Source organism: Pyxicephalus adspersus, chromosome 7 (genome assembly GCF_032062135.1).
Source record: "Pyxicephalus adspersus chromosome 7, UCB_Pads_2.0, whole genome shotgun sequence".
NCBI classification, from domain to species: Eukaryota; Metazoa; Chordata; class Amphibia; order Anura; family Pyxicephalidae; genus Pyxicephalus; species Pyxicephalus adspersus.
The window spans coordinates 13189290-13207395 of record NC_092864.1 but is presented as its reverse complement, the minus strand read 5'-3'; the positions used below and the strand labels follow the sequence as shown (position 1 = coordinate 13207395).

General features: G+C 40.8%; 1 protein-coding gene across 1 annotated transcript in view; it reads left to right on the top strand.

Moving 5' to 3' along the window:
• Positions 1–18106, top strand: part of PKD1 (polycystin 1, transient receptor potential channel interacting) — a 113111-nt gene that overhangs the window by 76908 nt on the left and 18097 nt on the right. Inside the window, 16 exon segments of the mRNA XM_072416999.1 lie at positions 245–458; positions 1148–1307; positions 1402–1545; positions 2008–2152; positions 7199–7801; positions 8817–8973; positions 11038–11290; positions 11896–12091; positions 13519–13689; positions 13803–13946; positions 14032–14242; positions 15337–15463; positions 15551–15664; positions 16079–16128; positions 16233–16438; positions 17947–18022. Of these exon segments, the coding sequence (XP_072273100.1) occupies positions 245–458; positions 1148–1307; positions 1402–1545; positions 2008–2152; positions 7199–7801; positions 8817–8973; positions 11038–11290; positions 11896–12091; positions 13519–13689; positions 13803–13946; positions 14032–14242; positions 15337–15463; positions 15551–15664; positions 16079–16128; positions 16233–16438; positions 17947–18022 (2971 nt within the window).

Genomic DNA, 18106 nt, shown 5'->3' with positions numbered 1-18106 from the left:
ATGGCCATGGTTTTGAATTGGGATGTCCAAAAAGCTCATGTATGTATGTTGGACCAGTGTCCACATACCTATAAAATAATATATTTATTTTTTACAAAATGAACCCTAGTGACTTTTTAAGTAGAGGACAGAATAAAAAAACACATGAAAATAATCACACAGTTCACTGCATGTTTTCCTTGAAACTATATTGTACTCCTTAGCACAGGCAGGTGAAAAATCATTGATTCTTTTACCTTTATAGGTTGGAGAGATACAGAAGATGAGGTGGCCTTAGTATTTATTCTGAGAGCCAAACGCTGTCGGGGCGGTCACTGTGATGACTTCTGGGTGTACAAGGGCAGCCGGTCAGAACACAGCACTTTCCTACCTGTTGGCTACAATGAAACCAACTTCATGGTGGAGCTTTCCATAATGGTACAGGACCAGCAGGGAGCAATCGCTGTTGCCTTAAACCAGTAAGTTATTGTGAAGAGAAGAGTCTATCTATCTATCTATCTATCTATCTATCTATCTATCTATCTATCTATCTATCTATCTATCTATCTATCAATTTCTTCCATTTACATCCCTGTACTTTTTGATTCTTTTTTCCATTTTAGTTTTCTGCCATCCCCCTTTTGTCCACTTCCAGCCTTTATTTTATTTCTCTTTTCTGCTTTTCTTACCTCCCTTTGTTTCCCTTTCCTCCTTCTTCCAATCCTTTGCTTTTCTTTTGCCTTCACTTCCATTCCATTTCTCTTTTGCTTGCCTTCACATCCTATTGTTTTACCTTCTGTCCCCTCCTTTCCTATCTTTTCTGCTTTTGTTCTTTAGTTAGTTTTTCCCTTTACTATCCTAATGTCCCCTTGTTATCTGTCTGTTCTCCTGCCTTTTACTTCTTTTCCTCCCTTTCTTCTTTGCCATAAATTCTTCTGTTCCTTGCCATAACTTCTATCACATGTTCTTTATTGGTTCCTTTTCCTATCATATTTTCTCTCTCTTCCTTTTCCTTTACCTCCATTGGTATGTCCCTGTTATCTCCTCACCTCCCTTTGCTTCTCATCCCATCGTTCTTGTCTTTTTGGTCTTTTCCCTACAATGAAATACATCTGAGTCTTTTATGGATGTTCATGCCACTTGACCCTTTTTTCTGTTTTTTCCCCAGTTCTGTGGGTATTTCCATGCCTATGTTTCCAGAGGGCTTCCAAAGTCTTGGCCACTGGTTACACAACCTAACAGAAGGCACCCTGCAGGGTTTGTTAAAACAGGGAGACCCCCAGCATGTTGCTGAATATTCCTTGGCTCTCATAACCGTTCTAAATGAGGTACAGACTTATATGCTGCTTAAGATGAAATCATTTTCCAGTCTGTCTGATGTATAAAGTACAATTGGCCAATAATATTTCTTTTTTACATTAGTATGAGCGAGGTCTTAACAAAGAAGAAATCAGCAAGCAAAACTTGGGATTTGTACGCAAACAAATCACAGATGTTCTTATATCCCTGAAAGTCAACACTGTGGATGACATACGGCAGATAGCTGCAGCACTGGCACAGTGTACGGTAAGAAAAGCTAGTTGTCCAGTGGAGACCAACACTTTCTGTAATTACAATGCATGTTGGCCTTTTATAAAAGGAGTAAACTTGAATTATGAGAGATCTGTAGGAAAAGGTATACTGCAGAACAAGTTTAGTAGCCTGACATTGTCTATGGCTTCTTTTACGTCTAGTACCCTACAACTGTGAGATCCCCCCCAAAAACTCTTGCCACCACAGGTAAGAAACTGCAATAAGACGTTGGTTTGGACTGAACCTTTAACTAAAAGAATTATAGAATACAGCATATGGAATGAATATGGGATAGCAGTCCAAGTAAAGACTAAATTTGCTAGAATTAAACTGAAGACACCTTCACATATAGGCAGGTGAATGATGTGATTGGTTGGTAGCCAGAGTAGTTGGCTGTTCTTTGATTGCTGCTTTGCCAACAACATGAAGTCATGTGATTTCCTATTATGATCCTAGATGGCCAGTAAAGAGCTTGCATGTGCATCTTGTCAGCGGAAAACTCTAAGCAAACTGGAAGCCATGATGTCCATCCTTCAGAATGAGACCACTCAAGGAATGATGACTCCTACCACCATCGCAGATAATATTCTAAATATCACAGGTAAGAATGTTCTAAGAAATCTTCTGTTTAAACTCTTAGATGCCTTATTAAATGAGAAGGTGGATTTGTCAATGTCAACATTTGTTTTTAGGAACCGACTGGTCTCATCGGTTCTCTAAGGTCCCAACTGGCAATAGTACTGATGCCACTGGCTGTACGTGATAGCCACGATTCAGAGCTAAGAGTACGTGCACACCTGCAATGGTTATTGACCGATAATTGGCTCAGGGCTGATATCGGACGAGAACCTTGCGTGTGTTCAGTGCTCGCAGTCCATTGTCTGAGCCACCGTCCAGGCAGATCCAAGGGCGATAGACGATGACTGATCGTAATGCAAGTGAAGGGGAGAGAGCACAGCTGGGTGCCGCTCCATCGCTCTCCCCACTCCATAGAGCAAAGCGGTGCTGTATGTACAGTGCTCATTTATGCCTTGTGCAGCCATTTGTTGTTGGAATAGATTGTAAATTATTGCAAGTGTGTACTGTGCTTCTGATCTTTCTACAGAGTGTTTGAGGCAGTGCATGTTGCTGATCACTGGGAACACCAATACCAATAAATATCATGTGAAGGAATGTGACATCAAAAATAGTGTCACATAACTTTTTCTATCTGAACCAGCTCTGTTTCTGGTTCAGATAGACAAAGTAGGATGATGGGTATTCCTGGACCTCACAGGAGGATTATAAGAACTTAGGGGTGCCGACCTTCAGGTGCTGCAGTTATTAAAGTAACTGGTTCCATTGAATTCTGGATAGAATTCTCCTTTAAATCCGTGAGATTTTTAAAACAAAAATACAATTGTTGTCTGTCTCCACAGGAAATATTTTATAGACCTCACAACTGGCAATAAATACGAGAAGATGGTAATGCAAAGTTTTCTCGGGGCAGCTATTGAAGCGTGCTAATGACAGTGGAGGAATGCAGAGAGATAAGAGCTTTTAATAATGTCACTGGGTTGGAACCAGAATGCTGACACACAGAAACATTCCCAATGAATTATGAGCCCTCTCTGGGCTCCTGCAGGGGAAAGATTTATGGAACTAGGACTGCACAGACCTTCCAGAGATATACAAGAAATCTGTCTTCATTTGCCAGACATTTCGCTGTATATTCCACAGCCAGACTCTGATCTAGCCATGGAGATTAGGCTCAGCCATGCAAAAAATAAGCTTCTGTTTTCCGCCCCTACCAGCTTGTTAGAGGTCAGCCTTCAATATCTTCACAATGTTGTCTCTGAGTGAGATTGAATGAGTCTCATTAATTATAGTGAAATAAGACCCATCTGCTCTGATGCACAGCAGCCACTCACTTTAAAGTACATCTATACCCAGTCTGCACTAGCTGTAAATTGTTATTATATAATATAATAGGCTGTTCTTTTAAATCTGTAGATTTCATTAAAATAATTCCTAGCGATTCTCATCCTTATTCATGCACTTTTGTATTGAGATAACAAATGCATCCTAAAGGTGCTCTGGAGCTGTGACCCTGTTATGTGCTACCTACATATAAAATAGAAGCCATTTTACTTGCACACTTTGGCCACTGTTGTCATCTAACACAGACCAATAGTGTTCAGTCTACATTTGAGCCAGTCCATATGGAAAAGAATCGGCTTAATGAAGTCATAATTAGTCTTGGTCGAATATCTCACTATTCGATTCGACAGGTATTTGATCGAATAGTGAGATTTTGTTCGGGTGATCGAATGCCGAATTCAAACACCAATGAAGTCAATGGTGGGAGAATTCGGGTTATTTTTAGGGACTATTAAGGACTGCAAGAGCAATCAGATTGCTATTGCAGCCCTTTACTAATTTTGTGTGTTCTTGAATAGAGAAACTCTATCCAGGAACACATACTACAGGACTGCAACAGCGATCCTGATTGCTGTTGCCGTACTGTACTAGTAGTATGTGTTCTCAGATAGATTTTCTCTATTCAAGAATACAGGGCACTGGATATAATGAATGGGGAAACTTGACCCCATTCAACCTCCAGTGCCCGGGGATCTCCTGCAGTCACAGCTGTGACCGCAAAGTTCCCACGGTCATGTGACTGGGGGACCTGAACTGCAGATGAACTCCGCTGTTCCACTACGATCCCCTGGGCACTACAGGTTGATCAACCTGTAGTGCCCTGGGGATTGCACACTTTTCTCAATCATCGCACACTCTTCTCAATGATTGCAGACTCTGCTGCAATCATTGAGAAGATGCTGGCCAGCAAGTATCTCTTACACTGTAAACACGCACAGTAATATGATACATTTGTTACTTTTTTCTTGCAGTGGATAAAATAAAAAAATTAGATAAATTAGTTTAAAAAAAAACACAAAGACTCAATAAATTAATTTAACATTTAATTTATTTTTTAAAACACATTTTTTAATCCAAATTTTTACTGTTGAATCTCGTTTTTTTTCGGGTCAGGTCTACCCGAATTCAAACAACCATTTTCGGGTCAAATATAAGGACAACCTGAATTTGAATACTAGCACTAGTCATAATAGATCACAAGCAATAAGATGGAGAAAAGAATGAACAAAAAGGGACAACAGTAAAAAAAACATAGGGATTATGTAATACACAGTGCTTTAGTTATGTATCCTTGGATCTTCTTGGATCTAACTGGGGCCCAGTTAGCATGATTGTGTCTTAATTGTGGCAAGGTATTTACTGGCATACAGTCATGGCACAGGCGCTTGATAAATTTAGGGTGACCATCATCTTATATGACTGGGTTTGAAATAATGGGCAACATAGGACCTGCATGAATGTCGAGAACCCTAAATATCACATAATTAGCAAACCCACCTGTACAGATCTTGCTGTCAGTAAGCTGTTTGCTTCTATGGTAGAATTGTGTGGTACATTTGGAAGGCAATCCAGCCATAAGGCATCCCCTGTCTTAAGCTATGGTGCAAAGCTGTTCTACTACTGTATGTGTGGCCCACAGTACTTCAATCTGATGTTTCTTTCTACTCATGTCTTCACCCTATAGAGCAGGGGTCGGCAAACTTTTTGGACTACTAGGCCATTTCAGGAGGTCAAGACTAGGCCAGAAGAAATAGGGTGTCCAAGGAAAGGTTTTTTATTTAAAAATACAGTACGATGAATGGGAAACATGATGTTGCATGCTCTTAGAGAGAGATACAATATCAGGTTGTAATGATGAAGAGTTCACCAACAGAATGCCATTAAGGTGATTGTCAGTGAGCTGAGAGTGCAGCTTGTTCTTACAAAAACTTCATCTTGGAGAACAGCTGCTCGCACGAATAAATGCTGCCAAACATTGCAATCACACGGTTGGCACGGACTAACAACATGAAACTGAGCATGTGGCAGCTGACAGTAGAAGTCAATAAAAGTCTCTGTTTGTGTGCACGAGTTTGGCATCGAAATGCCCCTTGAGATTCGACCGCTTAAAAGTGCTGTTGGTGTCGCTGCACACTAAACACAGGGCTTTGTTGCCGCATTGGGCGAAAAATAGTCCGACAGTACGACGTTCGAGGTCAACCTTCCGGAGACTGGTAGCTGCGCATTGCTTCTGCTCTTTAGGCATAGTAATTGGGGTTACTGTGCAAGAACTGGATGATATCGCGGGAACTCGTGATAATGCAACAATTCAATAAGGCTGTATTCAACAATAAATAACTAGGGGGGGCGTTAGGCCGAGTAGTGGAATACTGGCTAGGCCGTATCTGGCCTAAAGGCCGGAGTTTTCCTACCTCTGATATATAGAGTATGAAAGCAGACAATGGTAAGGCATCATATAATATGGGTCGGAGATGGGGTTTTGCTGGGTATGCATGCCCACAATTTTTGCCAGAGTATTACCTTATTTCTGGGAGATTGTAAAGTGCTCCAGGCTAGGATTATTCCTCTGCTTAGTTATTGACGTTTCTTGGTTCCCCCTTCTATATAGAGTAACTTTGAGGGTATTAGGTGCCTAATCTTTGCTGCAATTTCCTATGGAAATATAACTCAGAGGAGCTCCTTAAACTGACTTCAACGTGTTACCGAGAACTCTGTTTCAATCTTTTGTTGTTTCAGTAGTTACGGAAATCACTGCCACACACAAACTTTTCTTAAACTAGCAGGTGCAAAAGAAGGGAACAAAAACTCTGCTCCAAGCTGTCCCCAAAGATCTAATTATGTAAGCTGCCATCTTGCCTATTTGACAGTATTGAGGAGGGTTAGGTCTCACTGCCAATCACTACCAACATCTGTTTTTCCTGTGACAGTCGTATACCCTGGTTATCTGCAAAGGTCAACAGTCAAAGAAAGTGGTGGAAAATTAGCCCTTAGAAGTGGATAAAATGTTGAAATTTGCATATCTATAAAAGTTACAATAATGTATTTTTTTTGCAAGTTGTTTACCTGGGAAAGCTCCTCTTGTGCATACATCCAAGATCCATAAAAGTGCTGGGTGCCATCATCCTAGATATGAAAGCATCAACCACAACAGACTGCAAGCAATCACTCAAATGACACTCTGTGATTCCCCTTCTTTCCCATGATATCTTCATAAAAGGTTTTGTAGGGGAGGTAAGGGTAAGGGCAGAGTTGCTGGGTTAGCACAGTCAGTTATTAGACACTACCAAAAGGATAGAGGGCTGTAACGTGCTAGGGGATTACTCTTCCGAGAGTGCTCATATTTCCTAGCAAGTTTAAAGGCTTATTGCAAATCATTCAAACACATTTTTTTGTGTTTTATCTTCATATTTCTAATTCGCAACAGGGTCTTTTTAAAATATCACGCTAAAAGAGATCTATAATTACAGTATACTCACTTTGGTTCCTTCTTTGAAGACCATGTGGTTGTTGTGGCTTGGTCTTAAATTCTCTATATTACCTTAGGGTCTGTCTGAAGCCTGCCTTTTCCTTTATTACATCCAAAAAAAGTCACCCAGCACTAAAGAATTCCAAAGTTCTAAATAAACTGAAATATTTCCATTGTTTCAAGAAAAACTAAATAAAAAAGCCTAAACTGATGAATTTATGATTTGGCCATAATGTTAATGACGTTTGTGTTCTGTTGCAGGAGACGTCATCCACCTTGTCAATACCAAGTCTTCAGTCAACAATGAAGGGAAGCTGTGTGGTGGCCTGAACAATGTCACAGTAGCCTCTGAAGCCTATAATCTGTCCTCTGACCTCATGAGGATCATGATGAAGTCCAGAGTGCTGAACGAGGAGCCATTGACTTTACAAGGAGGAGAAATTCTAGCCAGAGGCAAACGCTCAGATCCACTTAACTTGCTCTGTTACAGTAACCGAACAGGCTGCCAGTTCTTTATTCCTCAGGGTTTTAATAGCACCTTTCCAGACTTAACGGACATTATCCAGGTCATGATCCAAGTGGACTCCAATCCTTACCCCTTTGGCTTCATCAGCAACTACACCGTCTCGACCAAGGTAGCGTCAATGGAGTTCCAGACCAGTAATGGCAGTCAGATCCCAGTGGAGAGCCTGGATTCTGAAAAGGCCATCACAGTTAGCGTCGCCAATAACACCGGCGTTGGCAATATCACAGCAGGTGTGGCTACGATTGAGAGCCGGCGTTCTGTGAAGGTGGACATTGAAGCAGAAAGCAGTAATGAGAACGCAGGTCTTCACATTCAAATTACCTATAAAGTTCAGGATGGTGAGTACATATTTACTGTTATTTAAGGCAACTTCTTGCTAAAACGTAAGTCTGTCGTAAGTCAGTGTTTCATATATAGATAAAATCAGGTAGTCTATTGCCCTCTGTAGATACTTATATTACTACAGCAGTTCAAAATACCCTGATCTTTTTTATTTGCCCACTTTGAAGCACATCAGGCCTATGAATGCACCATGGTATGCTGCCAGACCTCATGGTGATTCTTTGGCTATTGAAGATAGGGGTTGGTGGGGAAAATAAATGCTAGTCCTCTTCTTTTACAGGGAAATATTTTTAAATAGTATCAGATATAAACTTGTAGTGCTTTTACGTCTGAAAAAAGAAATCTGATTGTTTGTTTTGCAGTTTTAGTAAAGTGTACCCAAACTTAGAATTTGTAGTTTACAAGGGTAGACAATCCTTTTTATTCAAAGTAAAAATGTTGTTTGTTTGTGTTTTTTTAAGTTGTTTTTTTTTTTTTAAAATCAATGCCCCTTTTATTCTCAATTACCTAGGTGATTAAGAATGAATAGGAGCGAAGAACCTCCCAGGATACCTACATCACGCATCTCGGAAGGCTCTTGGCTGTTCCTTCTGTGCATGCCCGAGCATCTCAGCCATGCGCAGAAGGAGCCCTTTCATCAATAGGAAAAAAATTGCCGATTTCACACATACGCAGTGAGATCAGCAAATTTTTTTCCAATATATATCACTCGATCTCGTGCCTGCACAGTGCGAGATCCGGTGACATAGGAAGAAGAACCCTGAACAAGAGAGGAGAAGATGGCGGCACGCGGCGAAGAGGGATACTGGGGCGACGCGGGACCCTCCCGACCAAAGAAACCCCCCGACGGACAGACTGATCTGCGGGATTGAAGGTAAGTGTGATTATTTTCATTTTGAGTTTGCTTCCGCTTTAAATAAGCCTAATATGTCTTTTCTTTGAAGGTGTTTGTTGGCTTCTTTTATTTTAACCTCCAATGCTGAAAGTTATTTTCTGTGTCTTCTTACCCAGAGTGGTATTCCCACATGGAACAGGAGCCGTACATCTCAGCCTATCTCCACGAATCTGACCATCCAAACCAGTACAATTACAGCGCCATGAAGCAGATCACATTGGATGCTATAAACGGAGATGACCATAAGCTGTACACATTCTTCATCGCTCCCACGTAAGAGAATAGCTGACATGATTACATTGTGGGCATACATGGCCCAGACCGAATCCAATTGGAAAAATTATGAATTTAACTTGGGGCAATCTAGCCCACCTAAACCACATCAGTTGTAATGATTTTTGGGTTGCTTTTTCTTGGTCATATAGGTTTGTTATTTTTAGTTTCAACTAATTTTACATTAAAAATACAGTTTCTAAAGGTAAATCAGATTCTAATGTTAAACAGGTTAATTCTAAAGACAGAATCCAGGCATGGCAATATATAGTAGATGTTGTACTTGTTATAGGCATTACTTTATTTTTTGTTTTGCCAGTTCAGTTTTACAAAGTAACTTTAGGCAGTATTTTTTTAATGATGAAGCATCTATCAGGTTTTACTGTTTTCATTGAGTTGGATGTTATTAGTACAGAACATGAAGGTCTTCCCATGGGGACAACAACAGCAATAAAAACTTGACAGAAGTGCTAAACCTTCTGCACTATGTTCACAGCTAAATGAAAAAGTTTGGCCACAGTTCCACTTAAGTACAGTCCCATCCCTATGTAGGCATAGGTCATATAATATATAACTGCAGCCAAATAATTCTACCATTTGTTAGTCACGTAGAAGATATGCTGTCTTGGAAGGTAACATAAATAATATTTCCAAAATTGATCTTGTTTTTAAAGGAATTTGTAATAAAATATATCTGGAAACATGTCTCCGAAGCAAGCCTGGTGTTTAGTAGACTTTTTGTGTTCCTGTTAAAATGAAGCGCATGGCAAAGTTTTTGTTTTTTCCCAGATATTAAGAGTTACATCCAGAATATTGGCTGCACTGCAGTTATCTAATTGTCCCTGTGGGTGGTGCTGCAGGAGCTATAAATAGGAGCGGAATAGAGGAGACGCTTTATGGTAGGGAATAGGGTGCAGAGACTATTAGAATTGTATTAGACAAGCAGAGATAAAGTCATTTTCCTGACCTATGGGTGTGAAATATTTCCTCTGAATGCTGTGGATTATGGGCACGTAAGATTGTAAAATAAAAAAAAGAGATCATAAAAACTTTGTAATCAGAGTGCTAAAGGCAGCCTGCCGATGAAAATGCATCCGATTTCCCTGGGTGCTTAGAGAAATACTGAGTACTTGAGGAAAAAGGGACCATAATACAGGTAGTCCCCGGGTTACATACGAGATAGGGACTGTAGGTTTGTTCTTAAGTTGAATTTGTATGTAAGTCAGAACAGGTACATTATTTTAATAAATGCAGTTAGGACAGATGTTTGTCTCAAAATATTATTAGGCAGCGAGGTGTCAGTTACTGAATAAAATCCTCACTATGTATTAATCCCAGACAAAGCAAGGGGGAAAAAAAGAACCAACTGCAGAGTTTGTCTTGGTCATTAAAGTCTTACAAGATGTTACAGATCAGCTCAGCTCTTAAGATCACCGACAACCTCAGCTGTGTTTAGCAAAAGATTTTTTAGACCTTGCACAGGGCCATTGCTTTTTTTTTTATTTTAGTGGCTGAATGGAGCAGTGAAAGAGCAAAAGTTCAATATGAACCTATATTTTGCCATTGCAGAACCAGCTAACAGGTCAACTTTAATGGCGCCCCCACCAGTTCCAACCATTGTGCAACTGGTGGGGCCACCATTATTGTGGACCAGTTGGCTTGCTTTGCATTGGCAAAATATAGGTTCACATTGAACATGGTTGCACTCAGTAGGTAGGTTTTAACTTCGACCTTGTAACTTTGCACACTCCCTGCCATCACAATCTCCACTGAGGCAGAAAGTAGAGTGCAATGGTGGTGGAAAGTCAGGTTTGCAGAAGCAAGTCTTGCATCCTGGATGACTTGAGTGCCCCAAAACAAGAATGTTAAGGTGTAATTTATGGAATCTACAAGGATATTATGATTTCTGCTTTTAACATGGGCCTGTCAGAAGAGTCTTCCTAAATACATATTTAACAAAATATATATATTTAACAAAAAAAAAAAAAAACTTCATCATTATTCATTACAATGTAATCTTGTTTTGTTCCTTGTGAATTACAGTTGTGTTTTTATTTCTTCTAGGGAAGGAAACCTGACCAGGCACTACTACCTAAACATCACCAACCATTACATGTGGTCATCTGTGGATGTGACGGTGGGTCTGTACACCTCCCTGTGTCAGTATTTTGATGGTAATGAGATGAAATGGAAGACCGAGGGAGTCGTACCCTTGGAGGACACACGTTCTGACCAAGCCGTCTGCCTGACACAGCATCTCACTGCTTTTGGTGCCAGCCTCTTCGTTCCACCCCACTCCGTCAACTTTATATACCCTGTAAGTAAAGACTGAGACTCATCTGGTAATGAATCCTCTGTTCTTCATATTGGTGTAACACTGACACATATTAGAGCTCCGGCCACCTTACAATCAACACGTCCCAGACATGATTAATACAACTTTATTCATTAAAATAAAAACAGTTTATTATTATTACTATTATTATTAATATTAAACGGATTTATATAGCACCAACATATTACGCAGCACTGTACATTAAATAGGGGTTGCAAATGACAGACAGTAACAAAGGAGGAGGAGAAGACCCTGCCCTGAAGAGCTTTACAATCTAGGAGGTTTACAGAATAAATCCACCTGGATACAATACCAGATTATTTTATGTGATGAAAATAACTAATGTACACATATAATTTTCCTTATACAACTCCACATGTGGTCTAGATAATAGTGAATCATACTCTGTATAAATTCCAGCTCTGAGCACGATAGGCATGTGTCTGTAGGAGGCAAAACAAAAGGGCCAGCACTGTATAATGATTGCAGAAATACAGTCATATATAAACGGTAAACCTATTTTTACGCTGTAAGCATATTCTAAGCCCAAAAAAAATGTTTTATAATACTTGTGCCTTTTTCCTCAGCCTCCACCACCTGGAATTAATTACATCGTTCTTCTGACCTGTGCCGTCTGCTTTGCCACCTACTCTGTAGCCACCATTATCGTCCACAAACTAGACCTTCTGGATGTTAGCAAGGCTGGGGTCATACCGTTCTGCGGAAAGGCTGGAGTTTATAAATATGAGGTCCTGGTAAAGACAGGCTGGGGGCGAGGATCAGGTGAGTGAGAGTAAAAGATGGATTTCTTGGGCATTTGCTATAGATACATCCACTGCTGTTTTCCCCAGACTAGTTCTCATAGAAAAGTTGAACCTGTCGGCAGTTTTTTTGTCTTCACACTTGAGTTGTTATGACAGTGTAAACTTATCGCTTAGAGATAATTTGATTTTCTTATTATTTACTTGTTTACAGTTTAGCAATTTAGGGCATGTCATCACATATGAACAGCTTCTCCAATGTTTTTTTTTTTGCAGGCCAAAAATGTGCAGGTCCCTTGTATTCCAACACACATGGAATGGTAGAACCCAGCCTGAATAAATGTACACAAGCTAGATTATTGTTGCAAAAGACCATCACAACCCATTTAGCAACAGTCCCCTGTTGTCATTCATCAATGCATCATGGCGGATGAATGAACAACCGAGTGGGGACGACCACGGTACATTCCTGTTAAAGGATGCAGCAGGGTGCCATTGGCTCGTCCTTCCCCCTTCCTTTTCTATAGAACATATCAGAGATGTGTGTACAGTGCTAATTTGTTTTCCTGTCACTAAAAACCATCCTGAAAGATAATTTCCAGTGTCAGAAATCTGACGTCTGTACATGGTTTCAAATGTCAGGCTGTAAGACCATCTTCCTGAGCTCCGTGTCACTCAAACTGTCATGGAAGTGAGGTAGTGTCAGAATAAAGGAAAACAAAATATTTCAGGAGTACTTGTCCTTCTCAAGCCGCTCAAACAGAGTGTCATTTATCGGCCCAGAGCTTTTATAGTTGGTAGGTCATCCTTCATCAAGCCTTACAATGGGCTGACATTTTTTGGACATAAAAATAAAACAAGTAAATATCAGGACAAACCTCTATGGCCAGATAAGTGAAGCGTTGCCCCCTTGTTGATAGCCTGCAAAATGTCTCCCGCATCCACCAAGTGAGGTACAACACATGGAAACAGATCCGTATTTTTTCCACCCTGTTTTTAATCCCCACCACAAGAATTTCTAGACAGCCTGGTGACCTCCAGTAACTGCAGCCAGCCTGGTGGAACCTTCTCCACAAATGCATGACTTGGGTCTGGTTTTACCCTTCAGCTGCAGTGTTTTTGTATTCCTAAATGGCTCCCACTTACCCACCGGCCCATTGGGACCCCCAGACAAGTTCAACATTAGGACTCAAACGCAGAGAGGGCTTGGCAACATGATAGGCAAGGGCTAGGGGACCTAGGCTGTCTAATTGCATTACCCTACTTTTTAGGACACTGCTGAAGACACCTCTTAGCCAACAAGGCTCTTATGGAGAAATTATATTACTCCTCTAACCTAACAACCTGTTTTGTCCCAGGATTTCCCAGTCAGTGGGTCTGACAACACCCTGATGTGATATTCTATATGACTACTTTTATACTTAGTCTGTCCTTATTCTCTGTTTTCAGGCACTACAGCCCATGTGGGAATCAGCTTATATGGAGTGGAAAATAAAAGTGGCCATCGACATTTGGATGGTGAAAATACCTTCCATAGAAACAGCGTGGATATCTTCCAGATTGCCACGGATAAGAGCCTGGGGAATGTGTGGAAGATTCGCCTCTGGCATGATAACAAAGGTGAAAGTCAATCACATATCCTGTTTACCTTTACCTACCTTCTCTTTGTTTTTTGTCTGCCCCTTCCTCAGCCTTTATTCCTCTTATCATTTTTATTGTTGTTATGGTCTTAGGGCTCAGTCCATCTTGGTATGTCCAGCACGTCATCATTCGTGACCTGCAGAGCAGCAAGAACTTCTTCTTCTTAGTCAATGATTGGCTGTCTGTTGGTCAGGAGGAAGGTGGCCGACGGGTGGAGAAGGAAATCTTTGCTGCCAGTGAGTGCTCTTCTTCATATTACCATTATATGGCTGTTACTTTTAATGGATACACACTAACTTGTTCATAATTCTGCTTGTTAAGGTGAGACAGAGCTGAAGAGATTCTCTCGAATTTTCATGGCGGAACTCCAAAGAGGTATTTCTGAGAAACACGTCTGGCTGTCTATGTGGGATCGCCCTCCACGTAGTCGTTTCACTCGCGTCCAGAGAGCCACCTGCTGTGCGGTCCTTATCTTCCTCTTCCTGTGTGCCAATGCGGTGTGGTATGGCGTTGTGGGTGATCGGAATCATGGGTAAGTGTGCCTCCGTTTCCATATACTACATGCTTTGGGAGAAAAACAACAGTTCATATTTTTAAATTTATAATTATTGGCGTGTGCATTCTTAGCCTTGCTGAAAATGCAACTTGACTTATTGAAAAAGTGGCTTCAAAACCTTGAATCATGAACCTGAACCAGTGTTTCTATAAAGCCTAACGATAGGTTCATAAAACAAATCCTTTCCTTGTATTGGGATATCCTTGCACTGCAAGGGTTTAATGCCCATTTAATCCTGGACCAGGATTTGACAGCATGAATTTGGCACTCCAGAAGCCCCCTTTAACAAGGTGACTCCCAGATGTCCAATCATGGGGAATAAGTACAGGGGTACATATTACCCCTTACTGGTTCCATGAAAGGTTAAAATATAAATGCAAATAATGAGTCTAGACTTTATTGTGAAATTTCTTCTTTAATAAATCTATGTGATTTGTGTGTACTTACCTAATACTTACCTTTTTTCACAGTAACTCACCTGAAATAAGGTTGCCACAGTCCCTGGGCTGTACTTATTATTGTCAAGTACAGCCCAGGGACCGTGGGAACCTGCGGTCCCAGCTGATTGGAGGCACGTGGATGCAGGGCATGTGCCTCCAATCAGCTGTCACTGCAGGCATACTGAACTCATATGACCTCTCAGTGGAGAATCTCCATTGAAAGGTCAAACGAGTTCAGTACGCATTCCTGATTTTTTTCTTGCCTTGTACAGTGTTGTGCAGAGCTGTGCGAGTCCTGACATGTCTTTTAAAATGAATTTGGAGGCTGTAGAAGCTGTACACGAAAAATAACCAGAATTTTCCCTCCATTTACTTTAATGGTGTTCAAATTCGATGTTCGATAACCCGGACATAATCATCCTATTTGATCGAATAGCCGTCGAATCAAAAAGTGAGATATTTAACCAACACTACTAATCGAGCACACTAGATTTTCAGATGCAAGCTTAAATAATTATTGCTTTATTCCTCTGTTATGATAGATGACTCTTTGTTAGTTCTAATACAAAATCATTCCACAACCCCTTTTCTCAGTACTAAATACAAAACCATTTTTTTTCTCTCTTTTAGGGATGGAGCGGTGTCTCATCTGGTTCCTCTCAATGTGGACTCAGTGGCTGTAGGACTGGTCACCAGCGTTTTAGTCTATCCCATCTACCTGCTCATCCTTTTTCTGTTTAGGCGAGCTCGCAGCAAGGTGAGGTCTATCAGCAAAGGTAACTTTTAATCATGTCATCCGTAAATATTCCAGCATTGTCTATATTGATATCCTGTCCTCCCACAGACCTGTGTCAGGCCATCCCTTAACTTCTTTGATCAGAACTCCCTGGAAATCGATAACTACCTGGACAATATGATGATGGAGAGTTCCTTTATGACATATACTGGGATACATGAGGTGAGGATGTCACATCTTTCCCAGAGAGCCCTCAAAACATTATTACACTTTACTTTCGCTTTATACGATACCTATACTTTATATACTTTCCTGTCCAACATATTTGATTTATTACTACAGTTAAATGTGACAATTCAATAAAATGTACCCATATATACTCTAATATAACCTGAAAGGTACCAACTTTTACTTTTAACAGGAAAACTACATTGATTAATGTATAAACCTATGGCATACAATGTGTCCATAATTATTAACATTTAAAACAGTAATCAACAGAAAAGCCAATAAAATGAATGTGAATAAATACATCCATGGTATGTTATTTTTAAAATTGCGATGGTGTGATCACAAATGTTAACACTTTGTAAAGTTTGTTTGATGTCATGATGTGATGATGATTTTTCTTCATAGGGATTTTCTGACCAGACCAAAACAGAAATAATTGTGGATGACACGAAGGGGTGAGTGCATGACTTTGTTTAGCTATTCCTTGGATTTCATCATTTGCCCTTTTTGTCTACATTATTAGTAACTGTGGTTAAGATTTCTGTTTGTGTCATTACAGTTTCATTCAGTGGAGTGCCAATGATGGTATGCTTAGCTGGCCAGATCTACTAAGTGACCCGACCATCATGGGGAACAGCATCCAAAAGCTGGAGAAGCACCGCAGTAGTAATCAACTTGGCTTCGATGGCAGCTCCCATCCCAGTGAGGAGGACAATGTGGTTCTTGGACTTCCACCATCAATGCCACGTCATTTCTTAGCATCAGGTTAGCATACAAGGATGGAAGGGATATCATGCACCGGTTCTCTTCTCTCTGTACACCTCCTCTCTTGGTAGTCTCATTTCCTCCTCCATTAGTTTACAGTACCATCTGTATGCTGATGACACTCAAATCTATCTGTCCACCCTTGACCTGTCTCCCTCAGATAAGGTTTCATGCTGCCTGTCAGCCATTTTATCATGGATGACCAACCGATTCCTGAAACTCAGTTGGGATAAAACCGAACTCATCATACCCCCCACCCCACCACCACACACTCTAAATCTTCTGTTATTCCTCCCTCCCCTCAGGCACGTTGTCTTGGTGTCACCTTTGATTCTGCCCTCTCATTTTCCCTCCATATTCAGAACATTTCCAGGTCCTGTCATTTTCATCTATGCAACATCTCCAAAATCCGCCCCTACCTGTCCCCTGAGACCACCAAACTCCTTGTACACGCTCTTATCACCTCTCGTCTGGACTACTGTAACCTCCTCCTCGCTGGTATTCCAGTAACCCGACTCTCTCCTCTACAAACTATTATGAATGCTGCAGCCAGACTCATCCATCCTTCCCTCCGCTCCTCTTCTGCTGGATCTCTTTGTAGTTCTCTCCATTGGCTTCCATTTAACCTTAGAATCAAATTCAAGCTCCTGCTTTGCCTTCAAATCCCTACACAGTTATTGTCCCACTTACTTTTCTGACCTGATAAAAAAAATACCCCCCCAGCCGCTCTCTTAGCTCTCCTATGACCTACTAACACACAGGGCTCCATAACGTTTCTAGAACTGCCACGACTCTCTGGAATGGTCTGCTTGTCCTATTCCGCTTGCACCTACTTTCTGCTCATTTAAAAGAAAACTCAAACCTATTATTTAAAACTTGCCTACCCGTCTTCTTCTGACTCCTGAACCCTCACTACTTCCCAATGCTACATATCTCCCCTCCTATTGTGTGTTACTTCCCCCACCTCCTAGATTGTAAGCTCTTCGGGGCAGGGTCCTCTCCTCCTCCTGTGTCACTGTCTGTATGTGTCTGTCATTTGCAACCCCTATTTATTGTACAGCGCTGCATAATATGTTGGCTCTATATAAATCCTGTTTAACAATAATAATGAGGAGATGACATTACCATGTTTATATAAACATCACAACACTGGTGATGAATACTCCAGTATGCTCAGAATAGATTTAGTTTGGTCAATAATAAATACAGAAATCGGGGGGTCTATGGGATCTTGCTGCTTTGCCCTCCATGGGTGAAGTACAGGTGTGCCTTAACCCTCGTACCACCCAATAGTTATAATGCTCCACTTGGTCTCCTGTCTGCACAATCATAGGCTGTCAACAGACAAAAATTATATTTCCTTTGCTACACAAGTTTAGCTTTAGGTAACCTCAAGTCTGATTAGTTCATTAAAAAACCAGCTAAGTGTAATATTCAGCTGACAACTAGAAGGAGCTGATAGTTAGTAGGGCTAATTTGTAACCATTCATCTCTTGTGTTTTGTAAAGATGGAGCCAGCAGCATGTCTCTCCCCCATGAACTTCGGAGGATCTCCCGGACTGAGACAGATCTCTTGTCAGACCTGTGAGTACACATGTGAAGCCATACAGCTGATAACATACACTACATTTACAATATACTGTGTCCTCTTTTCTATTAATGATTGGT